We start from the raw sequence: 26,034 nt of genomic DNA, 5'->3' as shown, positions 1-26,034 counted from the left end.
CAGCCACACATATGCATATATCCATCCTCCCCCAAGCTCCCCTCCCATCCAGGCTAGCATATAACATTGAGCAGAGTTCCATGGGCTATACAGTAGGTCTTTGTTGGTTATCCATTTTAAGTATAGCAGTGTGTACATGACCTTCCCAAAGTCCCTACCTACCCCTTGGGAAGGGCCTTGAGATGAGCTTAGGTTCAGCCCTCTTGTGTACTGACTCATGCAGATGAGAACATTTTGCTTTGGAGAACCTCATATCATTTTCAGGTGGTGAAGAATCTTAGTCCAGTGCTTATTACAGATGTGAACATTGAGACTGGAAGGAAGCAGAAGGTGCCAAAGCCACAGGGTGACTCCCTAGTAGAACTGGGGCAAGAACTCAGCTGGTCTGAGTCTCAGTCCAGTGCTCCTCCCACTGGACTCCATGGCTGCCCTTAATGTCAGATCTTCCTTCTGACTGTTCTTCCTCCCAGGTCACCATACGGGTGGTGCGACTAGATTAACCTATACTCTTTGCTGGAATTTCATAGGGGATGGGCTAGCGAGGAACCTGTGATGCTTAAAAAGTAGCCGTGGTATTAACTTCTGTTGATTAATCACTTTGCAGTTCACAGAGTGATTCAGCTGCTGTCACCCATTTGCAGGCTTCCCTGAGATTTTAACCCTGTTATTTTTTCTAAGTTGAATCCCCATCTTTAAATGAGGATGGAGGATGTTATCTGCTGGTTCACATTTGTGACCCTGCCAGAGAGTCAGCCAGTGATCTGTGAGCTCTCTGTTCTCAGGCATCAAGTGTCCTGTTTTTAGAATCTAAGGGACATTTTACATGTCTCTAAAACATGTAAACACAAAGAGTATCAAGAAACACTGATTATTTGGTAAAACAGTAAGGGATGTAAACATGTAAAAAAAACCATTTTAGAATCTAAGGACATTTTACATGTCCCTAAAACATGTAAGCACAAAGATTATCAAAGAACACCGACTATTTAGTAAAACAGTAAGGAATGTAAAAATTAAGAAGGAGGAAAAGAGTTTTCAAAAGGAAATCTTTGGAGATTAGTTTGCTGTAAATAGAATATACTAAACACTCTTGATACACATAAATACTAGTAACTAACAGGTACTTGGAAAATGGCATAGCTCTAAACAATGAATATTAAATAAATTAAAGGTAATTTCAGACACAAAGGATAAAACAAAGCAGTAATTAAAGAATAAGACACCCTGTACTCACTTTGGGGCAGCCCATATACTAAAAAGAATGAGACATCCATCTCCACCAACATACAGACAGGATGAGTGAACAAAATCAGATTCACTTCTCCCCAGTGCTTTCATTAGAAATGTTTTAAATGAACAGAACAAATGTGCCTTTATAATTTTTTTTTTCATTTAGATTTCAAGCAGTAAAAGCTTTGCCATTTTAATATACATCATTGACAATCTTGTAAACAGCCTGTTGCTCATTTGGAAAAATAAACCAGTGAAGAAAACCAAAAAAAGAAATAAAAGAAATCAGAAAGAAGAATTGATAGGTCTTGTGTCATGGCTCAAAGAAGAATCCTTCTTTCCTCTGGGTGAAGAGGGGCATTCAATTCTGCAGGGAGCTTTGAGTGTGTGGCAAGTTGTGTATTCACTTTCTTGCCCTAGTTGGAGCGGCTCCAGCAGCTAGTTAGCGGAGAAACTGGAAGTTTTGCCCCAGCTCAGGGAAGCCAGATAAGGCAGTCTCTAGTCTAAGGAGGAGCTGCGAATGTTTTCGGTCAGGTCCCGTGATGCTCTTCCAAGTTCCCTTTGCCTGGGGACTTAGCCATTGACGGTAGGTTTCTGCTGTGGTATGTGTTGTTTACTCAAGTAATTAAAATATGCACAGCATTCCCTGTCCCCCATTTTGTGCTTCTTCCCCTGCCACTTCTGGCATTTTTGGTTGGCAGTTAATAAAACAAAAGGCGAGCCCAAAGGCCCACGTCTCCCTCCGGCTAGAATGATTAATTTGGAGTGGTTTGGAAGCAGCAGATTTTACCTGTAGCTACAGCCGTGCTTTTCTAGCTGATGTGTTCAACCCGCACTAAACCCCGCAAGCAAGGCATGGCAAATGCTCCATTACAGGCACAGGGCAAGTGGAGGGAGGCAGGAGAAAGGAGGCAAGGGTTCATTTACCTCTTATGGTGGCACAAAACCAAGACTTCTCCTTCCAGGAAGCCCTACATTGGAAGAGCCAGGAACTTCCCTGGTAATCCAGTGGCTAAGACGCCACACCACTGGTGCAGGGGGCCTACCTTTGATCCCTGGTCAAGGAAGTAGATTCCCACATGCCTCAACTAAAAGTCTGCATGCCACAGCTAGAGATCCAAGTTAAGACCTGGCCTAGCCAAATAAATGAATAAATAAATAATATATTTTTTTTTTGAAAGAGAGAGAGCACCATACTCAAGGACACTTGGAATTTACTTCCTAATCCTACAACCCCATGGACTGCAGCACTCCGGCTTCCTTGTCTTTCACCGTCTTCCAGAATTTGCTCAAACTCGTATCCATTGAGTTGGTGATACCATCCAACCATCTTTATTCCAATGATTATTAAAAAAGCTCATTCTCTCATGGAGCCACTGATGTACATCTACGGTCTCTTCCCTACTACACTCGGAGGGAAAGCCCGGCCTCATAAGATGATATCATAAAATGAGAATCAAGATTAAGGAATTCAGTGCTGTAGTCTTAAAGCTGGTGGAATATTCAATCGATAGGAAGTATTATTGGTGCTGTTATTAATCTCCTTGAGAAGATGGCTGGAGGAGACAATTTATCATGTGGTTTGCTTTTGGAGGAAAGAGATCCCATCTGAGTCTTTGCTTTTTAAAATCCAAATCGTCTTGTTTTTTTCTTTTTCCCCTTGAGGTTTTTCATAGGCGCTGCAACCACTGAGTCCAGTTCATAGGGAAATGCCCTGTTCTAATTAGTTCAGACTTGTCTTCCCTGATATTCATGTTAACTGCACTTCCTGTGTCTAAATCCTGCTTTGGTAAATAGCCAAATATTCCAATAGGACCCAGATTGGTGGCCATGATGCTCCTGGAAACCCCTTTTAGCTGCTACCAGTGTTTGTATGTCGAATTGTCTTGAACCCACAAAACCCCCAAAGAGAAGGATTTGGAGTGTGGCAGTGGATTAACTTTGAGCTTGGCCTCTATCCACACACTTGCTGACATTCCAATTTTGAGCCGGTTTCCTTATCCAGAAATCAAAAATAGTGCCTCTTTGTTGTAAGGGTCTCTGAGGAAAATATCCAAGTCCTTGGAAAAGTGAAGAAGTGCTTTTCGTTCAGCAAACACAGAGTTTGAGAAATCAGCAACTTCTAAGAAAGATTTCGATTTAAAGTCTTAACGCATATGTATGTGTTTTGAAAACCTGCCATGTCTGTTTCACTTAATATCACATTTAATGTCTGTACATGTTCTGTGTACCTCATTATTATCCTCATTTTGCATCCTAGGAAGCCAGTTCTTCAGAAGTTAAATGTCTAGAGTTGCTATGGGGCTTCCCTGGTGGCACTAGTGGTAAAGAACCCACCTGCCAATTCAGGAGACACGTGTGCTATCCCTGGGTTGGGAAGATCCCCCGGAGAAGGGCATGGCAACCCACTCCATTATTCTTGCCTGGAGAATCCTATGGGCAGAGGAGCCTGGCGGGCTGTAGACCATAGGATCGCAAAGAGTCGGACACGACTGAAGCAGCTTAGATCACAGTGTTGCTTCGCTAAGTGACATTGGCCAAGTTATAAATTATTCTTTTTGCTCTTTTGGATCCTCTGTTTCCTCATCCTATACATACATTTTCAATGTCAGTTGTTATATTTTCCATATTTTGAAGTGCATCTAAATATTAGAAAAGCCATTCTTGCTTGAAAAAGATTATCTTATTTTTGCTAAATAAGTCTGAATCTAAACCAAAACCTATTGGTGCCTGAGCTGTACAGGGTAAATCAAAAATCTAGACTGATCTCAAGGAGGCTTTATTCTCCTGCCTTCCTTTACCCATTAATGCTTAGCAAGTGTTTGGAGTCTGAATGGGTCGGTCTGGGTCCAGTGTGATCTATGGATCTGAGCTGAGCTGAGATCTCTGGTTTCGTTCAGTGAACTGGGCTCTGTTAGCACCATCCCTAAAGTTTGTTTCCATGAGAAGATATGAGTACAGCCAGGAGGCTCCAAGTACGGGCATTTGGAAAAGAAAACAAAAGCCAAGTCATATTTCAGCCCACATCTTTGGACTTGCAATGTTGCCTCTATAAAAATATATATTGCTTGGGGCAGTAAAGGACAATGAGGTCTCAGAATGACTGCCAACATTTAGACAGAATTTAGAAAGAGGAAAACAAAAGGGGAAATGATAAAAGGTGTGTGTTCTTGGGGCTTCTATCTGAGGAGTTGTTCCTGGCAGATGCAGCTCTAGGTGAAAGAGTTGAGCAGAATCACAATGGGCCTCTTTATCCTCCAGGCTCACGCTGCTCAACAGCTTAACTGTTGAACTCCTTGTGTTTTTGAAAAACTCCAAGGGTTTTTCCTAATCCAGGGCTAGAGGCTCAGCCTGAAAGAGCCATTCCACGGAGGTTCTGCTAAGTGGAATGTCTTTTGCTTAAGCTGTCATAAAGCCTTGCTTTGAGGGAGCAGCGCTATAGTGGTGTCTTTGTGAATTTCCTCTGCACCTTGCCTCAAAAGAATTCCAAGAACACTGGGGCCATGATCTTCAGCTTATATCTATGAGAAGTTACATAATACTTTGGTCACTTGATCCCAAGAGCCAACTCGTTGGAAAAGACCCTGATGCTGGGAAAGATTGAGGGCAGGAGGAGAAGGGGGCGACAGAGGATGAGATGGTTGAATAGCATCACCAACTCAATGGACATGAGTTAGAGCAAACTTCAGGAGATGGTGAAGGACAGGGAGGTCTGGAGTGTTGCAGTCCATGGGATCACAAGGAGTTGGACACAACTTAGCGACTGAATAATAACAACTATCCACTTGCATGTGGCTGGCACACACATATGTTTATCTAAACAATTTCCCTCCCAGGGTGTGGAAGTGTGTGTCTGCACTGGGAGGTCACTAATACTGGTGGGCAGCTCATGTGGGTGAAACCGCAGACCCTCCATAAGTCTGGCATAGTCCGAATAAGAGTGGCAGTGATTTTAAAGACTGTTCTTGGTGGCTGCTGGGGCTCCTGCCCGGGCTGCCAGCCTTGGCTGATGGACTGCTCAGAACCTGCAGACCTAGGTTTAAGAGGCAAAGCTGCTGGGGCATTTGGGAAACCAGAAGACTTTCCAGGGGACAAAGAAAGCATAGGTTAAACCATTTATTTTTCCTTAACACATATGGAGATTCTCCTATGTCCTGAGACATGCAATCAAGAAAGATTAAAATTGAATAAATAAAAAATGACACTGTGCAGAACAGTCTTAATGATAATCTCCTGAATTAAGGTTTTTTGCCATTAATGTACATTGCAATGTTTCTGTAACTCTTCAGAAAGCAGTTGCCACTCTCATCTACTTTGACAGATTCAACATGGCCCCCATGGGTGAGCGATTTCAGAGAAAGCTTGAATCCTTCCATGGGTATCAAAAATGCCCTGTGTTTGCTCACCTTTCCTGGGTCCTGGCTCCTTTATCTGGCATATATGGGTCACTCTGTCTCCTTTATACCTTGTCAGATGTGTGTGAGGATAGACGTTTTGAACTTCTGGGAGAGAAGCGGGCTTGTATGTGTCCTGTGAAGAAATTGCCTCCTTTTCTGTTTAATGAGATGCAGAGAACTGAGAGTCTTCTTGAGGTCAGCAGAATTTCTCTTTAAAACACAGAGCTGGATTCCCTCTGACTGCAGGGAAGTTGGCATTATCCGACAGAAATGAGCAAGACAATTTCCTTGTGCAGTAAAGGGAGGATCCAAAGAGAAGGGATGGGATGATTGTGGACAGGGGTGGGAGGGTGGGAGGCTCACCTCCTGCCAGGAACACTTTGCCCCAGGGCATCTTACCCCCAGCGGAACCCAAGCCTGGCAGCCCCTGCATCTCTCTCTTTCCACCCTTCAGTCCTGCTTACTCCTGGCTCTCAGGGTATAGCTGGGAGTGAGGGCTGAAGGCTTGAATGGAGGAAATGAGGTTGAGGGATTTCAGGCAGGCACCCCAGGAGGATGGAGGTGGGGCTGTAGTTCTTTTTTTTTTTTTTTAGATTCTTCTTATATCTTTTCTTTTTAGTTATTTATTTTTAATTGAAGGATAATTAGAATACTGTGTTGGTTTCTGCCATACATCAACATGGGTCAGCCATAGGTATACCTATGTCCCCTCCCTCTTAAACCTCCCTCCCATCTGCTGCCCCACCCCACTCCCTAGGGTGTCACAGAGCCCCAGTTTGAGTTGCCCAAGTCATACAGAAAATTCCCACTGGCTATCTATTTCACATGTGTTAGTGTATATGCTCCCATGCTGCTCCCTCCGTTTCTCCCACCCTCTTCTTTTTACCACCCCCTGCCACCCCCATCCCCCTGTCTGTACATCTGTTCTCTATGTCTGCATCTCCATTGCTGCCCTGTGCTTAAGTTCATCAGTACTATCTTTCTAGATTCCATAAATATAGGCTAATATATGACACTTGTTTTTCTCTTTCTGACTTACTTCACTCGGTATAGTAGACTCTGGGCTCATCCATCTCATTAGAACTGACTCAAATGCATTCCTTTTTATGGCCAAGTAATATTCCATTATGTTTGACCATACCACACTTCTTTATCCATTCATCTGTTGATAGACATCTGTGTTACTTCCATGCCCTAGTTCTTGTAAATAGTGCTGCAGTGACCATTGTGGTACATGTTTCGTTTTCAGCTATGGTTTTCTCTCACATCTTTTCCATGATACAGCTGTAGGCCTGAAGATGGGTGGGACACAACCGTGTCTTTCTAGATGGAATTTAGCCAGAAAGACTCTAAGCTTTGCACCCTGGATGCTCAATCTTTAATGCCCCTGTGATCTTCAAACTTTAATGCCCCTAAACAAATTAAAAAAGAAATGTACCTCCCTTTGCACATTTTAATTTACCATCTAAAATCTTCCACATGTTTATAATAAGTATGCCATTTCCACAACATTGTAAATATTGACATTAAAAACACATTACTCCTTTAATGCATCTAATGAACTTTAAATACCAGAGCAATTTGATCCATCATCTATTAAACACATGAACAAGTACTTAAACCCTCAGTTTTACATGGTTCCATTTTCTTCTTGAATTTATAGTTTCATTCCAGTTTCCCCACCAAATATCCTTATGAATTCTTTTTTTGTGCATGAAAGCCTTTTATTGGCTATTTTGTCATAATTTAGGTGACAAAAACATATCTGTGTGTGCATGCTCAGTGGTGTCTGACTCTTTGTGACCCCATGGACTGTAGCCCACCAGGCTCCTCTGTCCATGGATATCCCAGGCAAGAATACTAGATTGGGTTGCCATGTCCTCCTCTAGGGGATCTTCCCCACCCAGGGCTTGAACCTCTATCTGTCTCCTGCCTTGATGGGTAAATACTATACCACTGAGCCACCTGGGAAGGCCACAAAAATGTGTATGAAGACTTTAATTTTTAATGACCAATGGCCTTAAGTTTCTAGACATTAAGAGATTTGGATTGAGTTGTCATCATAATTATTAGTAATATACAGAAATAGGCAGTAAATCAAAATAATAATCAGATAACATATATAACAATTTTTGATGACTATGAAAGATAAGGCACATAATATTTTTGGAAATCCATCTCATATTTTTCAATTAGCCTGTATTCATTAATCAATATTATTTAGTGCTAAAATAAAGAATAAGGTTAAGGTCCAGAATCAGTTCTACTACTGCTTTTTTATTTTTATAAATCCAAGAAATGAGAAACACTATTCACAATAAATCAATGGATGGGAAAGGAAAGCGTTTTATTACTGCAACTCATATCTCGTTATTTGCCTAAAATCACATTTGGTCTCTTATCACAATTTCTTTTTACTCTTCTCTTAGTTGATAATTTTTTTCGGTTTGTCCCCCTTCAGTGGTTTGAAAAGAATTAGAAACCACCGGACTTGCAAAAGAATTTATTTCCAGCCACTAGAGACATTCATTTTCAACACCTATACTAATATTTCATAGAGTTTATTCATTTGTGGTCTGTAGGTTTTCTCTCCTGAGGTTTAGAATGAGTGAAACATTTGTCTTCCCCTTTGAGAGTGGCAGTGTGTGTGTGTTTGCGCTTGTGTGTGCATGAACAGGTGGGCAGGGAAATTGCTGTACCACGGGGGGTTCTCCGTGTTACAAAAAATCTGTGAGAGTTAAGGATCTGCATAAACCTTCAGAACTATCCTTGCTAGGTTCCAGGATTGCGTGTATTTCCAAAGTTATATGGACCTTAGGTAGAAATCATTTCAGTGGTCACTGAATTCTCTCTCTGCCTATTATATTGCGTGAGAATTCTAGGCTATTACCCTTTAGAAGGAGTGAGAAACGTCCTGAGCTATATGTAAAAAGTGCGTTTCCCTGTTGGCAATACTGAAAGAATGGCAGCAATGCCAGGCCTATAAAGAGTGGATTGATTAGGTACAGTGTGGTGGAGGCATGCACGTGGAGGCCAGTCTAGCTAGAAAAGGAGTGAGAGAACCCTCATGGGGAAAAAGGAAAGCGTATAACAGACACAGTATGGGACTTCCGTCTATGAAGTGAGAAAAATGAATACAATCCCTATTTGCTTATGTTAAAAGCAATTGAAGAATAAACTAAAAACAAGCATGAAATGGTTGCCTTAGGGGAGGAGGAGAGCAGGATGGAGGGAGTGAGCAGAGAAGAAACTAGACTTAGGTTCATGTACCTTGATTTGGCTTTGACTTTAAAATCATGTAATGGCTTTTGCATTGTTACAAAATATTATGTTGAATGGGAAAGAAAAAGGAAAGCAATTCTTAAAAATCAAAAGCAAAAGGAAACAAATAAACCTGCACATGATGTTGGTGACTTGGCCACTCAGAGAGGAATTATTTCCTGTGACTTTGAAACACATCAATGTCTTAGATATGTCCCTAGTATGTACATCCTAAAGATGAGAAGAACTGCAAAGCCAGCTTTCAGGAGTCATGTTGTAGGTAATGATCTTGAGCTAAGTTTGAAATATATATATATATATATAAGGGAAAAGAAAATAAGTAATATTATTAATGTAAGAATCAAGATTTTCAGCAAAAAAACCCCACCAAATATAAAACCAAAAAAATTAAGTAAAACTCTGTAATCCTAAATTTGAGTTGGAAAAATCAATATGAACTCATGATATATTTTCCTTTCAAAGGAAAGATTTTTCTAGTGTTTTCCACTATAAGGACCTAGAAATAAATACTGATCAACCCAACAGAGGTGAGCATTCCTGGCTTCCATCATGTGGTCCCTAAATTCCATTGTCCACTGAAAGGACCCAAGGCTCCTTGGAAAAAATAACTGAGTTAGGGCCAGGACAGCAAGTGGACAAAATGAGTCTAGGATTTTTTTTTGTGTGTGTGTCAGAAAGCAAGGATGCTATCCTTGCAAACCTCTGGGGTTTGGTGAAACGTGCCAGCTTGAGGCTGCTACTGGCTAAAGATTGAACAGTGAGCATCAAAAACAGAAATTATAATTGACTGAAACACTTCAAATGTGTAAACACACACACATGCACAAATAATTAAGTATGCTTCTCAAAAACAAGCTAAAACAAAACAAACCTCTCACTGGTCACCTTCAGAGGATGCTAGAGAAGGAACTCGGGCTTCCCTGGTGGCTCAGACAGTAAAGAATCTACCTGTAATGTAGGAGATGCAGGTTTGATCCCTGGGTCGGGAAGATCCTCTGGAAAGAGAATGGCTACCCACTCCAGTATTCTTGCCTGGAGAACTACATGGACAGAGGAGCCTGGCGAACTACAGTCCATGGGGTCACAAAGATTCAGACACGACTGAGTGACTAACACACACACACACAGAAGGAACTCATTATTCTGAAAACTGGTAGATAAAAGGAGTTTCTATATAAACTGTCACCAGTGTAACCCATAGTTAACAAAGGAAAGTTCTTATTCATGGAAGATTTCCAGCTGATGTATGCAGAGGGAATGCTAGAGTTAGAATGTCACCCTTTTGCAGCCACTAATGAAATAATGGATCTCGACGATGATCATCAGTGGCCACTGACATCCTAAGGTGAAAGGGAAATTTGTGAGGGAAGGTCAGGCTGACAAGCATCTTGAATCCACAATAATAGAAGTGGTGGAAGAGTTATCTAAGGCAGGATAATATAAAGATCTCCAAGGACTTATTTTTTTTCTTGACTCATTCCTTGGAATTTTTGCCTTATTCCTGTATATTTCCTGTTCAAAGGCTCAGCCTTCAGATTCTTAGTGTATCTCATTGAGAGCTTGGATCATTAACTAGAATTTCTCAGGCAGTGCCTGGACAAGTTACCTTATCTTCATCTGTGAAATGGGGATCATAGGGAATTCTACCACATAGTATGAGAAACAGGCTTAAATGCAGAGTGTGTGTCACATCCAGTGATATTCCGTGTGTATTAATTAGGATTATTCTTATTAACATTATTATTTTATCCCATTGTTTGCCTGGCTAGGTTTCATCATGGGGATACTTGTCTATATATATATAAATATACATACATATATATATATATATTTTTTTTTTTTTTTAACCTGGGAAGGATTTGACCAATAACTTTCCCAGAGTGGATCTCTCTAATATGAGAGAAGGATACAGGAATGCAGGTAGCTCTGAAGGAAAATCAGTATAGTCTAGGCAGGCCTATGGGAAATAAGGACAATCTAGGAAATCAGGCTTGTACTGGTGCTCACCACACACAGACAGGGCACAGTTTCTGCATTTTATGTGTCTACTCTTGTATTTCATGATGCTCGGTGGGTTTCTACATATTGAATATATCATCTCACTTTAGACACAGCTGTTGCTTAACTCCTGTGTTGAAGATGAGGAAATTGAAATTCAAAGAGGTTAAGAGTTTGTCAAAAGTCACATCAGAACCCAGGGTTTTTGACTTCCAATTTACTGCTTTTGTTGTTGTTGTTGTTATATCACAGTCCACTTGAAATATTTTAGTCCATTTCTGGAGGAATGCTGTATAAATTTCACCCACACTGGCGATGCCACCCAGTGAAAATCTTAATAAAATTCTTCTTAACAGTACCTCTGTGACTGATTAATACCTTTCTGATAATTTTCGGTCCAGAGACTTAAACTCCTCAAAATTTATGCCAACACACTCAGATTTCTCTTTTTGTGCATTTGGAAATTTCAGTTTGAAATGGCTCTTCTGGGTTATGCATAAAATCATCAAATAAGGCAAACAGCCCACATCGATTTGGAAGAATCTGGTATTTACCATTTCTCATCAAGAGAAATGTTCCCATATTCCTAACTTCTTTTCCTTTTCACTCAAGAAACCAGGTACAATAAACCATTCCACTAACTTTCACCAGAAACCTAATTTTTCTTAAAGAAAATTTTGATACATAGCATAAATAAATTAGGTCCACTGGTTTTCCTTTAGTCATATGTTTAGTTTTTTTCCTTTTATTGTTTTAAAATTTTCAAATGTGGTACATGCTCATGAAGAGACAGCATAGAAATACATAACATAGAAAGAATGGAGTTTTCTTTTTGGTCAGTCTTCTCACTTTTCCTTCCTGGAGGAAATCACTGGCTTAATGACTATCTTTCTGGACCTTTTTCTATGCATTTACAGACTTACACGTTATTGCCTTTTAATATATTTGCTTATGCATACACATTTTACATAAATGAGAATGCTAATATATATTTAAAATGTTTTACACTTTCATTTACTATATCCTGGATGAATTTACATATCACTGTACATAACTCTATTACATTCCTTTTAAGTGCTGCATATACATTTAATGATGAACAAATTGCTGCCCTTAAAAACAATGAAATAAAATATCTTCAACGAAGTATTTTTGCTTACATAAGCAAGTATTTTTCTAATACTCCTAGAAGTGAAATTGCTGAATTAAAAGGCACTTAACATCTTTAGGGCAGACATATTCTGCCAGGCTGCCCTCAGAAAAGGCTGACCAGTCTTAGCAATGAACAACTCTTCCCTCAGGCTTTTTATACACTGGATAGTACCAATCTCTTCATTTTTCTCACATGATAAAAAATGTGTCTATTGTTTTAACTCACATCTCTTCATGTGTTTGTGGCCATTTGTAGCTCTTCTGTGAATCATCTGTTCTTCATTTCTCCGTTGGATTTCACGTTTTTAACTAATTTAAAGAAAACGCTTTATAATGTATGGATTTTAATTCCTTCTTACATATATGGCAAATATGCCATTTGTTTCTTAACTGTGTTTATTTTGTATTTTGCCATGCAAAAATATTTAATTTTTACCAGGGGTATCTCTGAATTCTGTCCTTTATGGCTTCTTGAACATGTGTCTTATTTAGGAAGGCCTTTCTCTCCTGAGGTTATACAAATACTTTTCTAAGTTTTCTTCTAATATGATTATTGTTTTGTTTTTTATGTTTAGCTCTTTAATCCATCTGGAAATGATTTTTGTATATGGTGTGAGGTAGGTATCTAACTGTACTTTTTAAATGAATAGTTCATTGTCCCTACACTGATTACTAACCCATCATTTCATATATTAAATTCCAGTATTGATACGTGAGTCTGTTTCTGGACTCCACTTTGTTCCATTGATCAAAGAAATTTGTCTATTCCTATGCCAATAACCCAGTGTGTTCATTCCTGTAGTTTGATATTGTTATTTGATACCCCTTGTTGTTCTACTTCAAGTATATCTTAGTTTTTTAATCAAATGCGCCTCTCGATGAATTTTGGTACTGTGTTGTCAGTTTCCATACATTATGCCATTGAGGGTTTTATTTAGATGGTGCTGAATTTTTAGATTAATTTTGGGATGAATGAGAAGTTTATAACTGTCTTCTTATCCAAGGAAAAGACACATCTTTCCATGTCTTCAGATCTTCTTTTATGTTTTTTTAATAGTTACATTTACATAGACCTTATAAATTTTCTGCTAAGGTTTATACCAAGGAATTTTAAACATTTTTTTGGTTGTTGTTCTTGTTGCTATTGTACAAACAAGTTTAATTTTCATTGAATTTTGCAGTCATTGCTACTGGTGCGTGAGAGTAATTTGATTTTTGTATATTCATTTTATGTCTGGGTAGCTTACTAAATCATACAATGGTTCTAATTGCTTTATAGCTAATTGTCTTGAACTGTCATATCATATGCAAACAATGGTAGTTTTGACTCTTCCTTTTCAGTATTTTTATCTTGTATTCTCACTTTATTGTATTGACTAGGATCACTTACAGAGTTTTGCATCAAATCTGTAATAGAAGATACCTTCTATGCCTTCAGTGTTTTATCAGTAAATATGCTAATTAGTGTATTAAATAAAGGAAGTTTACCTTCTATTACTAATGAATTGGAACCATTAGTCAGAAAAGGATGTTGGTAGTTTTTGGCATCTTTTGAAAGAATAGCTTTTCTTCTTTTATTTTTACTTTAGTTTACCTTGTTTTTTCTCTTGGAATTTCTGACTTCTTTTTAGGGTAATATGAGATTGGTTTTTGTAAACATGTTTTAGATAATTGGAAATAATATGCAACTTTTTAAGGAGGCAAAAGATACATACATGACCTGTATCTATCAATTAACTCTCATTATTTGTATTTTTTGAGTGTATATTTTTGTTATCTTCTTGATCTGTCATTTTGCAAAATAAGTGTTTTAATTTTCCTTTGTAATTGTAGCTTTGTCAGTTTTCTTTTATTTATAACCTATTTTACTTTTTTATACATGTTTATTGCTGTTAATTTGAGTAAAAATATTTGTGATTTTTAATAATAGCAAATTTTATCACCTTCAGATATAATATAGATCATTTTGTCTTCATTTAGTTCTTGACTTCCTGAAATATTTTTCATATGTATATTCAATTTTTGATATAGTCTATATTGACCATATAGCATATATATAATATACTTTATACATGGATTATATTTTTATGTGTATTACATATATTGAATATTATCTATTCAAGTTATATCATCTATTCAGTTATATTTTGCCCTTTATTTTTATGTATCAATGTATTAAATTTATGCACATCATATATTGAGTATTTTTTTTTACTGTTTGTTGTGTTTTTAAATTCTTTCAAAACTTTCAATATTTTCTGTTATTTCCTTTTAAACATGTCTTTTCTAGATAACATGTATCTTGGGTTTTTTAACATAATTTTTTTCTTTATTTAAAAGATAGTATAGTCTATTAGTTCTCATTGTCTATAGTGATGTAATTTAAAGTTCTTTTTCCTTTTGTGCTTGCTCTTCACCATTGTCCCTCCTTTTTGTGGTCTTTTTATATTGGTTAGAGATTTTTGGTTCTATTTTCCTGAAACTGCTTTGGAAACCATATGTACTGTTTTTATTCTTTTAGTAGCTACATTAATATTTTAGTAAGCACACTTAAACTGTTACAACAATTGAAGACTATAAATTCCCTTGCAGAGTCTTTATTGGGCTTTTAATTATTTCCCTATCTACTCTTCTATGCACTTATTTTTAATATTATCTAAAAGTTTCATTCCAGAATATTGTTAATAGTAGCAATGATATTGCTATTAGCATTATTAGTGGTATTGTTTACTTTATATCTCTGTCTTACAGAAATCCTTTATTAGTAATTATATTACATTTAACTAACATCGTACTGACCATTATTTCTATTTAAATTGTGTTTCTGTGACTTATTTGCTTTGCACTGTTTGTTATGTTCCAACTCGTTGTATATTTTAGATTCTGTTTTCATTTTCCTGTAGTACATCCTCAATTAATTTTTCTGCTTTATTTTTCTGAAAGGCCATGAGTGGTAATCTCTCTGAGTCTTTACTTATCTGAAAGAAACATCTTCATTTGTCTTTACACTCGATGCAGAACTATCTTGATTATAAAACCCCAGGTTGAAAACAACTTCTGCAAATCCATATTATTATTTACCTTCTAAAATACTTTGTGGATAATGCAAACATGATCTCTTTTTTTAGTAACAAGATTGCCCGTCTTCAGCAACTCATTCTTTCTTAAGTGTTTATGATTATAATTCCTCCAACTGGCCCATCATAGAAATGAGAGCTTCAATTCATCGTTCATCATAATAGTTCATTTATAGAGAGCTCTTTTTCGATCAGTGGAAAACAGTTTTCTAACAAGTTTCATGTGTTAGCCAGAAGTTCCAATTTCTGCTGCTCTGTTTATGAATGATGCAGTTAGTTCGTGAGTTCTAAAACATGCTGTGAATTTTCTTCCACTTATGCTAATAATATCTCTAACCTGCTGGGCAGTGAGGATTTCCCTACTGTTTTTTCTCAAGGAAGTAAAGCCTGAATGTCAGTTGCTTCCTCATATGCTGGACTGTCAGATCAGTAGATCCACAGCTGGCGAATGGCCTTGTTATTGTTGTTGTTGTTTGGTCACTAAGTCGTGTCTGACTCTTTTGTGACCTCAGGGACTATAGGCCACCAGGCTTCTCTGACCATAGGATTTCCCAGGTGAGAATACTGGAGTGGGTGGCCATTTCATTCTCCAGGGGCTCTTCCCAACCCACAGATCAAATCCATGTCTCCTGCATCACAGGCAGATTCTTTACCTCTGAGCCACTGGGGAAGCCCAATGTCTTCCTTGGGTTACTTTAAAAAACACTCTCCTTACTGGCTTTTGCGATCTTGCTAAGAATGGTTGTGAATTCGCTTGTGGTCCACCTGATTTCTTATTAGCATGTGATCTCTCATGCTTTTGAACTTCCCCATCCCCTTCTCTCCAAACCCTAAGTTGCAGTGAGAAATTCAAGATTGTCAGATAAACGCTAGAGCCGTAGTTCTACAGAGTAGGTGCACATCAACCACGTTGTGCTTTCCCCTCCTTGGCCAAGGAGTCTAAGCTAATGTCTGTAAATCCTCTGAGACTTGTTAGCCTCGCTCAGTGATTCTGTGACTTCCCTCTGGACTCCTTCTCAAGGTTAGATCTGACTGTAGTACCAGATTCTGAAACCCTCTCTCCCACTTCAAATCGTCTTGTAATCTTTCTTGACCTTCCATGCCAAGGAGCCTACCTTCCCTTAGGTGTGATCTCTGATTGCTACCCTAGCTGCCTCTAGCATCCTAGGGCTTGGAGGTCAGCATCTCCGCTGGCCCTTTGACACAAAAGTTGCATCCCATTTGGCTATCTTAGAATGATGCATCAAGAGGGCATCTGTGTATAAAGAGTGCAGGCTGATGAAACTGATTCTGGTCATTGGGTCACTCTGTCTGTGCTTCTGTCTCGGCCCCTTTTAGGTGGGAGGACACACCATGCTCCCCATTCGCTGGATGCCCCCTGAAAGCATCATGTACCGGAAGTTCACTACGGAGAGTGACGTGTGGAGCTTTGGGGTGATTCTCTGGGAGATCTTCACCTACGGAAAGCAGCCATGGTTCCAGCTCTCAAACACAGAAGTATGGAAGGGGGCAGATGCCTGGAGGAGTGATGGGGTGGGGGGAAGGGATAGTTAAGGAGTTTGGAATGGACATGTTCACACTGCTGTATTTTAGATGGATAACCAGCAAGGACTTACTGTATAGCACAGGGAATTCTGCCCAGTGTTATGGGGCAGCCTGGATGGGAGGGACGTTTGGGGGAGAGTGGATATATGTATATGTATGACTGAGTTGCTTTTCTATTTACCTGAAACTGTCACAACATTGTTAATCGGCTATACCCCATTATAAAAGAAAAAGTTTAAAAAAAGGAAAGAAAGGGGCAGGTGGGAACCTTGACTTGCAGGAGGCTGATAATAGATATCTGAAGCCAGCACCTAGACAAGAGTGTGCAAAACACTGGGTGGGGTTTGAAGCTAGCAGAGCAAATGTCGGCAGAAGCAGGAGGAGAGCAACCTTCTTGATAGGAAAAAAAAAAGCATAGCTGTAGGAAATGTGCTGTGATTGTCAAGAGAGCATGAAATCAGAGGTCGAAATTGAGATGCAAGGCACAGTTCTGTTTGCTCTGCTACACTTAAAAATCACAAATGTTTCACTAAGACAGAAAGTGAAAACAAAAAACAGCTATGAGGTTTTTCAACTGTGCCGTCTTGTGGAAACACCTACTACTTAGTACACTAGATCATCTGTGTCCCTGGAGGCTTTAGGCAGGCCAGGCCCAGAGATGTGCTGGAAGGTGAATGGGGAAGGCAAATTTCACATACCTGATAGAGTTGTGTGTGGACTTCCGGGAGTAAGATGAATCATAATAGTAAGTGTAGTAATATACACATTATGCATTTTTATACTTTTGATGTACAGTATTAATAAAAAGTGCTAGCCATCAAATTGAATAACAGCTCACATTTAAAGCCAGGCATTTTCCGAAGCACATTAGCCTGTATTAACTCAGTAGTTTTCACACAAACATTTGTTGAAATGCAAGACAAAGGAAGGGGGGCTGCTTGGGGTTCTGGAGTGGATTGGCCTGGTCTCAGAGGTGAAAGCTTCCGCCTGGAGAAGGCCCGGGCTGTGGTCCAGAGCAAGATGCTTCTCAGTGACTTGTGTCGCCCCAGGGAACTCAGTCCAGTTTGTAAGCAGTAAAGGGCTGGGTCTCACAACCCAGCAGACCTATAAAAGATTGCAGTCTATGGTCTGTTTTCTGGGAAAACATGAACACGAGGACCTTTTAATATTAAAATCCTATCTGAATATTCCAGAAAGTGTCTTTCTTTTTGGAAGCTATGTTCATGTTGGCTTTCCTGTACCCTGACCATTTAATTAAGTAAATATCAAAGGCTGAAAAGAAGGCATTTTTTAAAATTTATGTTATCATTTGGAAATGGAATGGCTCCTGATGACATTTCCCAAAGCAGGAAAATACATTTTAAGAGCCTTTTCTAAAAAAATGAAAGTGTGCATATGTAAACTCATTTGTTAGGGTGCTTCGTGGGCTCCCCTGGTGGATCAAACAGTAAAAAACCTGCCTGAAATTTAGGAGACCTGGGTTCGATCCCTGGGTCAGGAAAATCCCCTGGAAAAAGGCATGGCAACTCACTCTAGTATTCTTGCCTGGAGAATTCCATGGACAGAGGAGCCTGGTGGGCTACGGTCTATGGGACTGCAAAGAGCTGGACATGGCTGAGGTGCTAACACATACACACACAAAACTATTGTTTTCCTGGGTAGGTGGTGGTAGTAAACAGACACGCACACACACACATACGTGAATGCATATACACATATCCATGTGTGCACACACTGGCACATTTGCATGCACTCAGGCGCACAACGCATCCTGATCACAGCCCCTATGTAATTTGGCGGCTCTGGTGGAGAGGGGACTCTGGGCTGAGGGCTCTATTGGTCTCAACAGACAATCTGTCCTGGATACCTGACCTGCCTCAGCATTGCAAACGAGGTCATTTCTGACACTCCTTAGTTAGGCATTGGCCTTGGAGATGGGCTTCCTACCTCCCCCCGCCCCCAGTTACCTCGTCCACTCCATCCACCCCAGCAATCAAGTCCTAGAAGTCACCAATCACGAATTTCTCTATTAAATTGACAATCTGGAGAGCCCTACATTGTAGGAGACATCCCAGTGCTTTTAATATTAGCACTAGCAGCCACTCCTTCAGTTTCCACTAGACCTCTTTTCATGGAGGTGAAGGTAATGGAGGATGGAGACAAGGCTCAAATAAAAGCAGGGAACGTGAGCAGCGGGAGACCTATCAGACTCGCCAAGAACAGAGCCTAGTGGGCCTTTGCAGACTGGGAGGACCAGGACCAGGAAAATGCCGACACAGGGATTGTTTGACAAGCTGCCCCAGAGTGACCTGAGGCCACACTGCAGACGAGGTGCTATTGGGGGCAGCCTAGGGAGATAAAAGCTACACACACAGGGACCTCCATGTTGGCCCAGTGGTTAAGAGTCCATCTACCAATGCAGGGGGCTTGGGTCCTATCCATGGTCAGGGAACTAGGTCTCACATGCCATGTGGTGCAATCTAAAAGTAAAAATAAATAAATAAGTAAAAAGGACTACAGGTAGACTGATGGGGACAAAAAGGGGAAACGTGAAGCTGGCCAAAAAGTTTATTCAGATTTTTCCATTGCAACCTAAGGAAAAACCCAAACAAACTTTCTGGCCAACCCAATAATACTTTTCACGTTCTCTACTAGAAATGCATGCATGCTGTCACTTCAGTCGTGTCCGACTCTTTGCAACGCCAGGCTCCTCTGTCCATGGGATTCTCCAGGCAAGAATACTGGAGTGGGTTGCCATGCCCTCCTCCAGGGGATCTTCCCAACCCAGGGATCAAACCCAAGTCTCTAGCATCTCCTGGATTGGCATGCAGGTTCTTTACCACTGAACCACCAGGAAAGCACTTGCCTAGAGACAATTCTGTGTGTTTTTATCATCACAATTTTTCTCAAATGAGGAAACTGTAGTTTGGAGTCAGTAAGCTGCCCAAGGTTACATAGTGAGAGTTAGGAAGAAGTTCAAATAACCTGAGAACTGGAAGATGGAACCTTGAAAATTCACAGTGGCAGCAAAGAAGTCACTCTGGGGAATTGGACTCCAACCGCAAATTACAGGCATGGTCCTGAGTTGCCAGCAGGGGATGGTCCAGCTATACGTCATCTGCTTTCTTCCTTCTCCTCCCTGTGGCCTCCCCTTCGGTACACTGAGTCAGACAATCCCTTTTCCTCCTCATTTGCTCCTTAAAGGAGTTGGTCAAAGGATGGTGCCCGTCTTACAGGTAAGGATGCTGAGGTCCTGTCAGGCCAGTTGGCTTTCTCTGGATGCCCAGCTCGGCAGTGGTGAGTCAGGCAGTTGGTCCCAGTGTTAAGGACTTTTAAAGAAACAGAGAAAGTAGAATTGATGTATATGTTGTCATATCATGTGTAAAATAGATAGCTAGTGGGACATTGCTATATAAGACAGGGAGCCCAGCCTGGTGCTCTGTGATGACCTAGAGGGGCAGGATGGGGGTGTTAGGACAGAGACTCAAGAGGGGGAGTGTATATATATATATATATACACACACACACCCTGGGTTCAGTCCCTAAGTTGGGAAGATCCCCTAGAGAAGGGAATGTCAACCCACTCCAGTATTCTTGCCTGGCAGATTCTTTGGACAGGGGAACTTGGTGGGCTGTAGTCCGTGCGTGTCTGTGTGTGTGTGTGTGTGTGTGTGTGCGTGTGTGTGTGTGTATGTATATATGACTGATTCACATTGTTGCATGGCAGAAACAAACACAACATTGTAAAGCAATTATCCTCCAATTTAAAAGAGCAGAGATGGAGTATAGAGGGCAGCAGGGGCCTGGACCAGCCAGTGCTGGGTCCTAGCACTTGGAACTCATGCCCAGGACAGATGAGCAACTCTGATCTCCAGCCCAGGGTACACAGAAGTGCATCACTGAAGTCACAGCCTTCCACTGAGCTTGAGCCGCTGGGCCACAGCTGAGCATTGGCGATGACTTCCTTGTTCTCTCCTCTTTTCCAGGTCATCGAATGCATCACCCAAGGCCGTGTTTTGGAGCGGCCCCGAGTCTGCCCCAAAGAGGTGTATGATGTCATGCTGGGGTGCTGGCAGAGGGAACCGCAGCAGCGGCTGAACATCAAGGAGATCTACAAGATCCTCCATGCTTTGGGGAAAGCCACCCCCATCTACCTGGACATCCTCGGCTAGCAGTGGCCGGTGGTCACAAATCCATATTCTGTTGCCTCTTCTCTCCTGGCCTCACCCCATCCCTCTTTTCCACCTCATAGACTCTTTTCTTCCATCCCTGACTGAAGCAAACATCTTCATATAAACTCAAGTGCCTGCTACACATACAACACTGAAAAAGAAAGAGAAAAACCCTGTAAGGCAGTTTGGCATATATATATATATATATATATATATTTATATATCTAACTATCTATCTATCTATATCTACAGAGAGATACCCTCTTCTCTAATGCACAGAGAAGCTGCTGATACAGAAACCGCAAGACTGTAATGACAACTCAGAAAATCTTATATATTATGAACACAATTGGAAATTTGCGTAGGTGATGGGTGTGGCCTGCGTTTCTTCAGCTCCATCTTGTGGGAGCAGAAGATCTTAAAGATGCAGAGAGACAATCTTTGTGTTGGGATGGGAGGAGCTGGGGAGGGTGCCAATCACTTCTGCATAGGTGTGATCACCTGCACAGGAGTGTTAGCCTCACGCTCTGCACCAGCGCATGGGCAGACCGCGTCAACAGGGTCAGCAAGAACACCAGACCAGGGGCCTCTGGGACACCTCACGCCTCCCCTGACCATCGTCTCCACCGCCTTCCTCCTCTCCGCCACTTTCAGACGATTTTCTAACTTGTCCTTTCTAGAAAGTACAGTCCTCATGCTTTGGGGGGTCAACAATGGCGCCTACAGGTGAACACTGAACAAACAACAGCAAAACACGAAACCATGGCGACCGTGGACTACATCCATCTGGGTGTAAACCGCGCCTTCCTTTCTAAATCTGAAAGAGATGTGTCATCTATCCTCTGAACTTCAAAAACTGGACTTTCTGGATTTAAAGAGCCACAGAATTAAAAGCCGAAATCTGAACCCTGTCATGGCACTGCCTTCTGTCTTTCCATCAGGCAAAGACTCCTTGGCCTCGCCTCCCACACTCAGGCTCCTGGGGAGATAAGGGGGGTTTTGGACATCCCCCGTGTTGTCTGTAAATGTGGATATAGCAGGGTTCCAACAGCAGGAGACTTCATGCCTTGCATGTGTTTGAAGGTGTGCCCCTCGCTCCTCTGTGTCTCCTCCTGTCTCCTCTAGATTCTAGCTCCCACTTCTCAGGAGCTCTGTTAAGCCCCGGGTAAACCCCGCTGCTGGGAAAGGGGGTCAGGTCCAGCCAGAGGCCCAGGCAGTGCTTGTTTCAGAGAGTCAGGCAATGGTGTGGGCAGGAGCCAGCAGGGGAGAATCTATTTGGCACCTGCACCTGGCCCCTTGGCATTCCCCTCACGTTTCCAGCCCCTGGAAGGATTGATGCATCTGCCTTTGAGCTACTGTGAAAATGCAGGGGCTGAGGAATCGCTTTTGTGGGCTGGGGGTGGGGGAGGGGCCGAGGCTGCTTTGGGAGGCGTCCAATGCCTGGCCCCCGCCGCAGGCTGGGCATCTTAATGAGGACGGAGCCCCGACCAAGGAGAGAGAATGAAGAAGCATCTGGGCTGGGGCCAGCTGCCTCTGCTCCGGCACCAGGGAGATCACTGCCTTCTCAGTGGCCGCTGTCAAGGACCGTGATGGGATGGGTCTCCGGGCCCCCTGACCCAAGACCACAAGAGGCCCGTGGAATCTGACAGCCTGGCCCCAGGGAGCCCTCCCGCGGGGGAAGAGAGGCTGTGCTTCTCCCAGCCCGTCCACCTCGCCCCAGGCACAGAGCTACTGAATGGACTGGCCTTTTGCCCAACTGGCGTCTCCGGGTCCCCTGACCTGTGCCCCTCTCTGTCAGCTTAAGGGACCATCGGCAGCCTGGATATTCTGGTCAGCTGCTGGACAGTCATCCTATGTGGGGCTCAGGAGACTGAATTCTGTGTTTGTGGCTTTGCTTCTTTTTTAAGACCCACAAATATTTTTATTCGGATAGAAAAGAGCAGTGCTCAGACAGTGGGGCACGGGTGGGCTTCGGGGATGGGCAAGGCTGCTGAGTGGGCTGCAAGGGGTGGGGAGGGAGTCGGAGGTGGGTGTGGGCTTTCTCACTGTGCTGTGCTCCCCGCCCCAAGGACTTTTGAGAAGAGCTCTTGGGATGGACCACCTCAAAGGAATCCTGTGCTGTCCTCTGGCAGTGACCCCTCGGGCCACTCCGGGGCTGCTGATGCTGGGTTGAACTCTGCAGTCTGGTTTGGTCCTAGCTAAATGAAAGACAGGTGTTCCAGGAGAGAATGATCGGGGGGTCCTGGGAGGAAGTTTCTCTTATCGAGAGATGAGTCCCCAAGGTTCCTGATGCTGCCTCATCCCCAACCCCCCAGCACATACACTGTGTGGCTTCCATCTTCCTGGCTGTGTGTTCCTAGAACCTAGGTTCCTAGAACCTCAGAGTCTCTGGTGGTCTCGAAGATGGGGAAGTGAGAAGGGATCAGTGGGCAACTGGGAATTCAGAATGCAGCAGGGTTTCAATACAGGGTGCTGAGTCCTCCTGGCCTGATGAAAAAAGGCAATTCCTCTGCCAACACGGAGGCTGGTGTTGTCAGATTTCCCTCGTCCTAGTCCCGCGGGCCTCTGTGTTGGCCTGGGGGTCATGCCCTGGTCACAGCCATTGTCAGCAGCTGCCTCCTGTGTGAGGCCGAGGTGAAGGATACAGAGGGGGAGGGCTCGCTTTCTCGCCGCCCTTGCTGTGTGCTCTGTGTAGAGTCTGCACGCTGACTTATTAACCTTGGCGGGTAGCAAACATCAAGAGATCTTTCAGAGAGTGAAGGAGGCAGAGGATGGGGCTGCAGCAATGGACAGGGTCCTTGGGGCTCTGGGGTGAGCCAAGGAAGTGTTTCCTTTTATAGGGGCGCGGGACTGAGAAGGTGCCCCCCGGTCTCCATGTCTCCATCTGCAGCAGGCAGGATGCGCTTGCTCAACTCTGGCCCCTTCTTTGTTCTGAGATTCTTAGACTCAGCCCTGAATCTCTGTGTCCTTTTTCTCAGGGCCACTCTGGAATGCCCGGGGTGCCCTCCGAAGGCCCTGAGTGGGTGGGGGCAGTTGCCTCAGAGGGCTCATCCTTTTAAACATGGGTGGCTTCTGAGAAGACTCTCCTCTCCTCCTTGGCAGTCACAATCCTGCAGGGCTGAAGTGCTCGAGGTTACTTTGAGTCTCCTTCACCTGCCTAGCCTCCCTGCACACTCAAAAAGCCCTGGTGAAGGGTTATTTATTTGCTTATTTATTTTTAAAGAGCTGGAGGTGGTTAGATGGGTTTTGAAATGACACCTCATTAGCCAATATGGCCACCCCCATCTAGTTCAATCTCATGGCCTGCTACCAAACTCCACAGTTTAGAAATCCATGCCAGAGTGACTGGGAAGGGGTGTAGCATCATGCAAGCTCCTTTGTAGCTGTGGTGGATGCGCGAGGTCCCCCAGGCTGGTCTCCTTGCCACACCCTCCTCACCTGGTTCCCCCCAGACTGTGTGTGAGTGACTTGCTGTTAGATGCCCACTTGGGAATAAGTTGCCATGGCCAGGGTTCTTTCCAGTTCTTCTTGACTTTGGTGGTGAACCCAATGCTGTCCTCTAATTACATCCCTGACCTCTGAGTGGATCTTGAGGGTCACTAAGCCTTGTTTAGTTAACAGACAAAAATCTTGATATTTTCTCCTCTCAGAAGATGGTGTGCAAATCATCCCTGGAAAGAGACCTCCTACGGGAGGCAAAGGTTCCTTGGTCCTTCTGGGTTCAGGTTGACCATGACTCTGTTTCTCCTCTGATGCTTACTTTGCGGACTACACTAGTGCAACTATTTTTGGTGCTAAAATACTACAGAAACCAACACCAATGGTAGAACAGCCAGCCAGCCCATTTCTAGAGCTGTATGAGACTCAACTCAGAAGCAAAAGCAGGGCAGTCTTGCCTGGAGAGCACAGAATACATGGGAAGTTAGATGGTGACCTGGAGTGGTCTGAGATTCCTGGCTTTGCTCTAGTTTCTCAGGAGACGTTGGCCAAGTCAACTAATCTTGCAGATTATCCCGTTTCTCATCTGAGACATTTAGAAAGTTGGAATGGTAATCCTTAAGGTCTCTTTCAGTTAAAAAATGTTGTGTTATGTTCACAATTTTTTTTTAAGACTTGCTTATTAGAAATAAGCGGGAAAATAAAAGATAGGTAAGGAGGAGAAGGAGGGAGCATTATCAGTGGTTAAGATACTGATTATAGAAGCCAAATCAGGCAGACTCAGTGATGATTAGGTCTGGGAGTTGTTGGTGGAGGGAAGTCAGGCAGACAAGCCCAGGACCCAATTTTCATACTTTTAAGGAAGGCTGCCAACTGGCCCCTTGGTTTATCTCACCAGCCTGTCCCCCTCAACTGGTCATGCTACTCCATTCAACACCAATATACCCAAAGTTGGCAGAAACTGTTCCAAGACTTGGAGACCGTGTGCCTGCTTACTCCTCATACAGGTTGCTGGCAATCTGAGTCAATATTCAGGCGATCTTTACCTTTACCTGCTTTTGCGAAGATCTAGGGCATTGAAAAGACATCAGTGTTTTAAGTGGCAGACCATTCATCAAAGTTCTTCTCCATTCGGGTGTGAGGAGTGACTTCCTTGCCACACGTTTCCAAACCAAACAGCAGCAGTATTGTTTTCACTCAAGGTATGGTTATTACTATGGACAGCCTTGAGGTCTGGGGTCTTTCTTGTGCTTTGCTCAGCATCTGGAGCAGAGAAACATCTATAGATGTTTGTTGCATGAGCCCATGTGCTGCCAGTCTAGACAGCTGCCCTCAAATGCCCCTGGACTGTCTATTGTCAGCTTTGGCTGGGAGCCAGCTTGCTATCGAGCCCATAGCAGTTGCCTTAGAGCAAAAAAATGATTCTGTAACCAATAAGGTTTTGGTTCTTGGAGCACCAATATCTTCTTTGATACCAGTCTTTTTTTTTTTTTTTTTTTCTGCTACACTTAATAGGTTTCAAAGAAAGATTTCAAGTTTTTATACCATCATTAAGATATCAGTATAGGCTTTAGAACATGTTTGGGGATTGCTTAACATCACTGGGAATCATCTTAAGTCATCTTAAGGAAAGTGAATGAGTGATAGTCACTCAGTCTTGTCTGACTCTTTGCGACCCCATGGACTGTATTCTGCCAGGCTCCTCTGTCCATGGAATTCTCTAGGCAAGAATACTGGAGTGGG

The 26,034-nt window shown here is 42.4% G+C and overlaps 1 protein-coding gene across 3 annotated transcripts in view; it reads left to right on the top strand.

Annotated features, from left to right (window-relative positions):
• NTRK3 (neurotrophic receptor tyrosine kinase 3) overlaps positions 1 to 21,759 on the top strand; it is a 409,774-nt gene extending 388,015 nt beyond the window's left edge. For 2 of the 3 annotated variants that reach the window (XM_061158653.1, XM_061158654.1), the window contains exons 17-19: positions 12,635 to 12,676; positions 16,475 to 16,633; positions 20,668 to 21,759. In XM_061158653.1, the coding sequence (XP_061014636.1) occupies positions 12,635 to 12,676; positions 16,475 to 16,633; positions 20,668 to 20,853 (387 nt within the window). In that variant the 3' untranslated portion in view covers positions 20,854 to 21,759. The remainder of the gene's footprint in view (positions 1 to 12,634; positions 12,677 to 16,474; positions 16,634 to 20,667) is intronic. The other variant, XM_061158655.1, reaches the window with a different exon arrangement.
• The last annotated feature ends 4,275 nt before the right edge of the window (positions 21,760 to 26,034 follow it).

Source organism: Dama dama, chromosome 13 (genome assembly GCF_033118175.1).
Source record: "Dama dama isolate Ldn47 chromosome 13, ASM3311817v1, whole genome shotgun sequence".
In the NCBI taxonomy this organism is placed as follows: domain Eukaryota; kingdom Metazoa; phylum Chordata; class Mammalia; order Artiodactyla; family Cervidae; genus Dama; species Dama dama.
The sequence above is the reverse complement of the archived record's forward strand: the minus strand, read 5'-3'. Positions and strand labels throughout refer to the sequence as shown.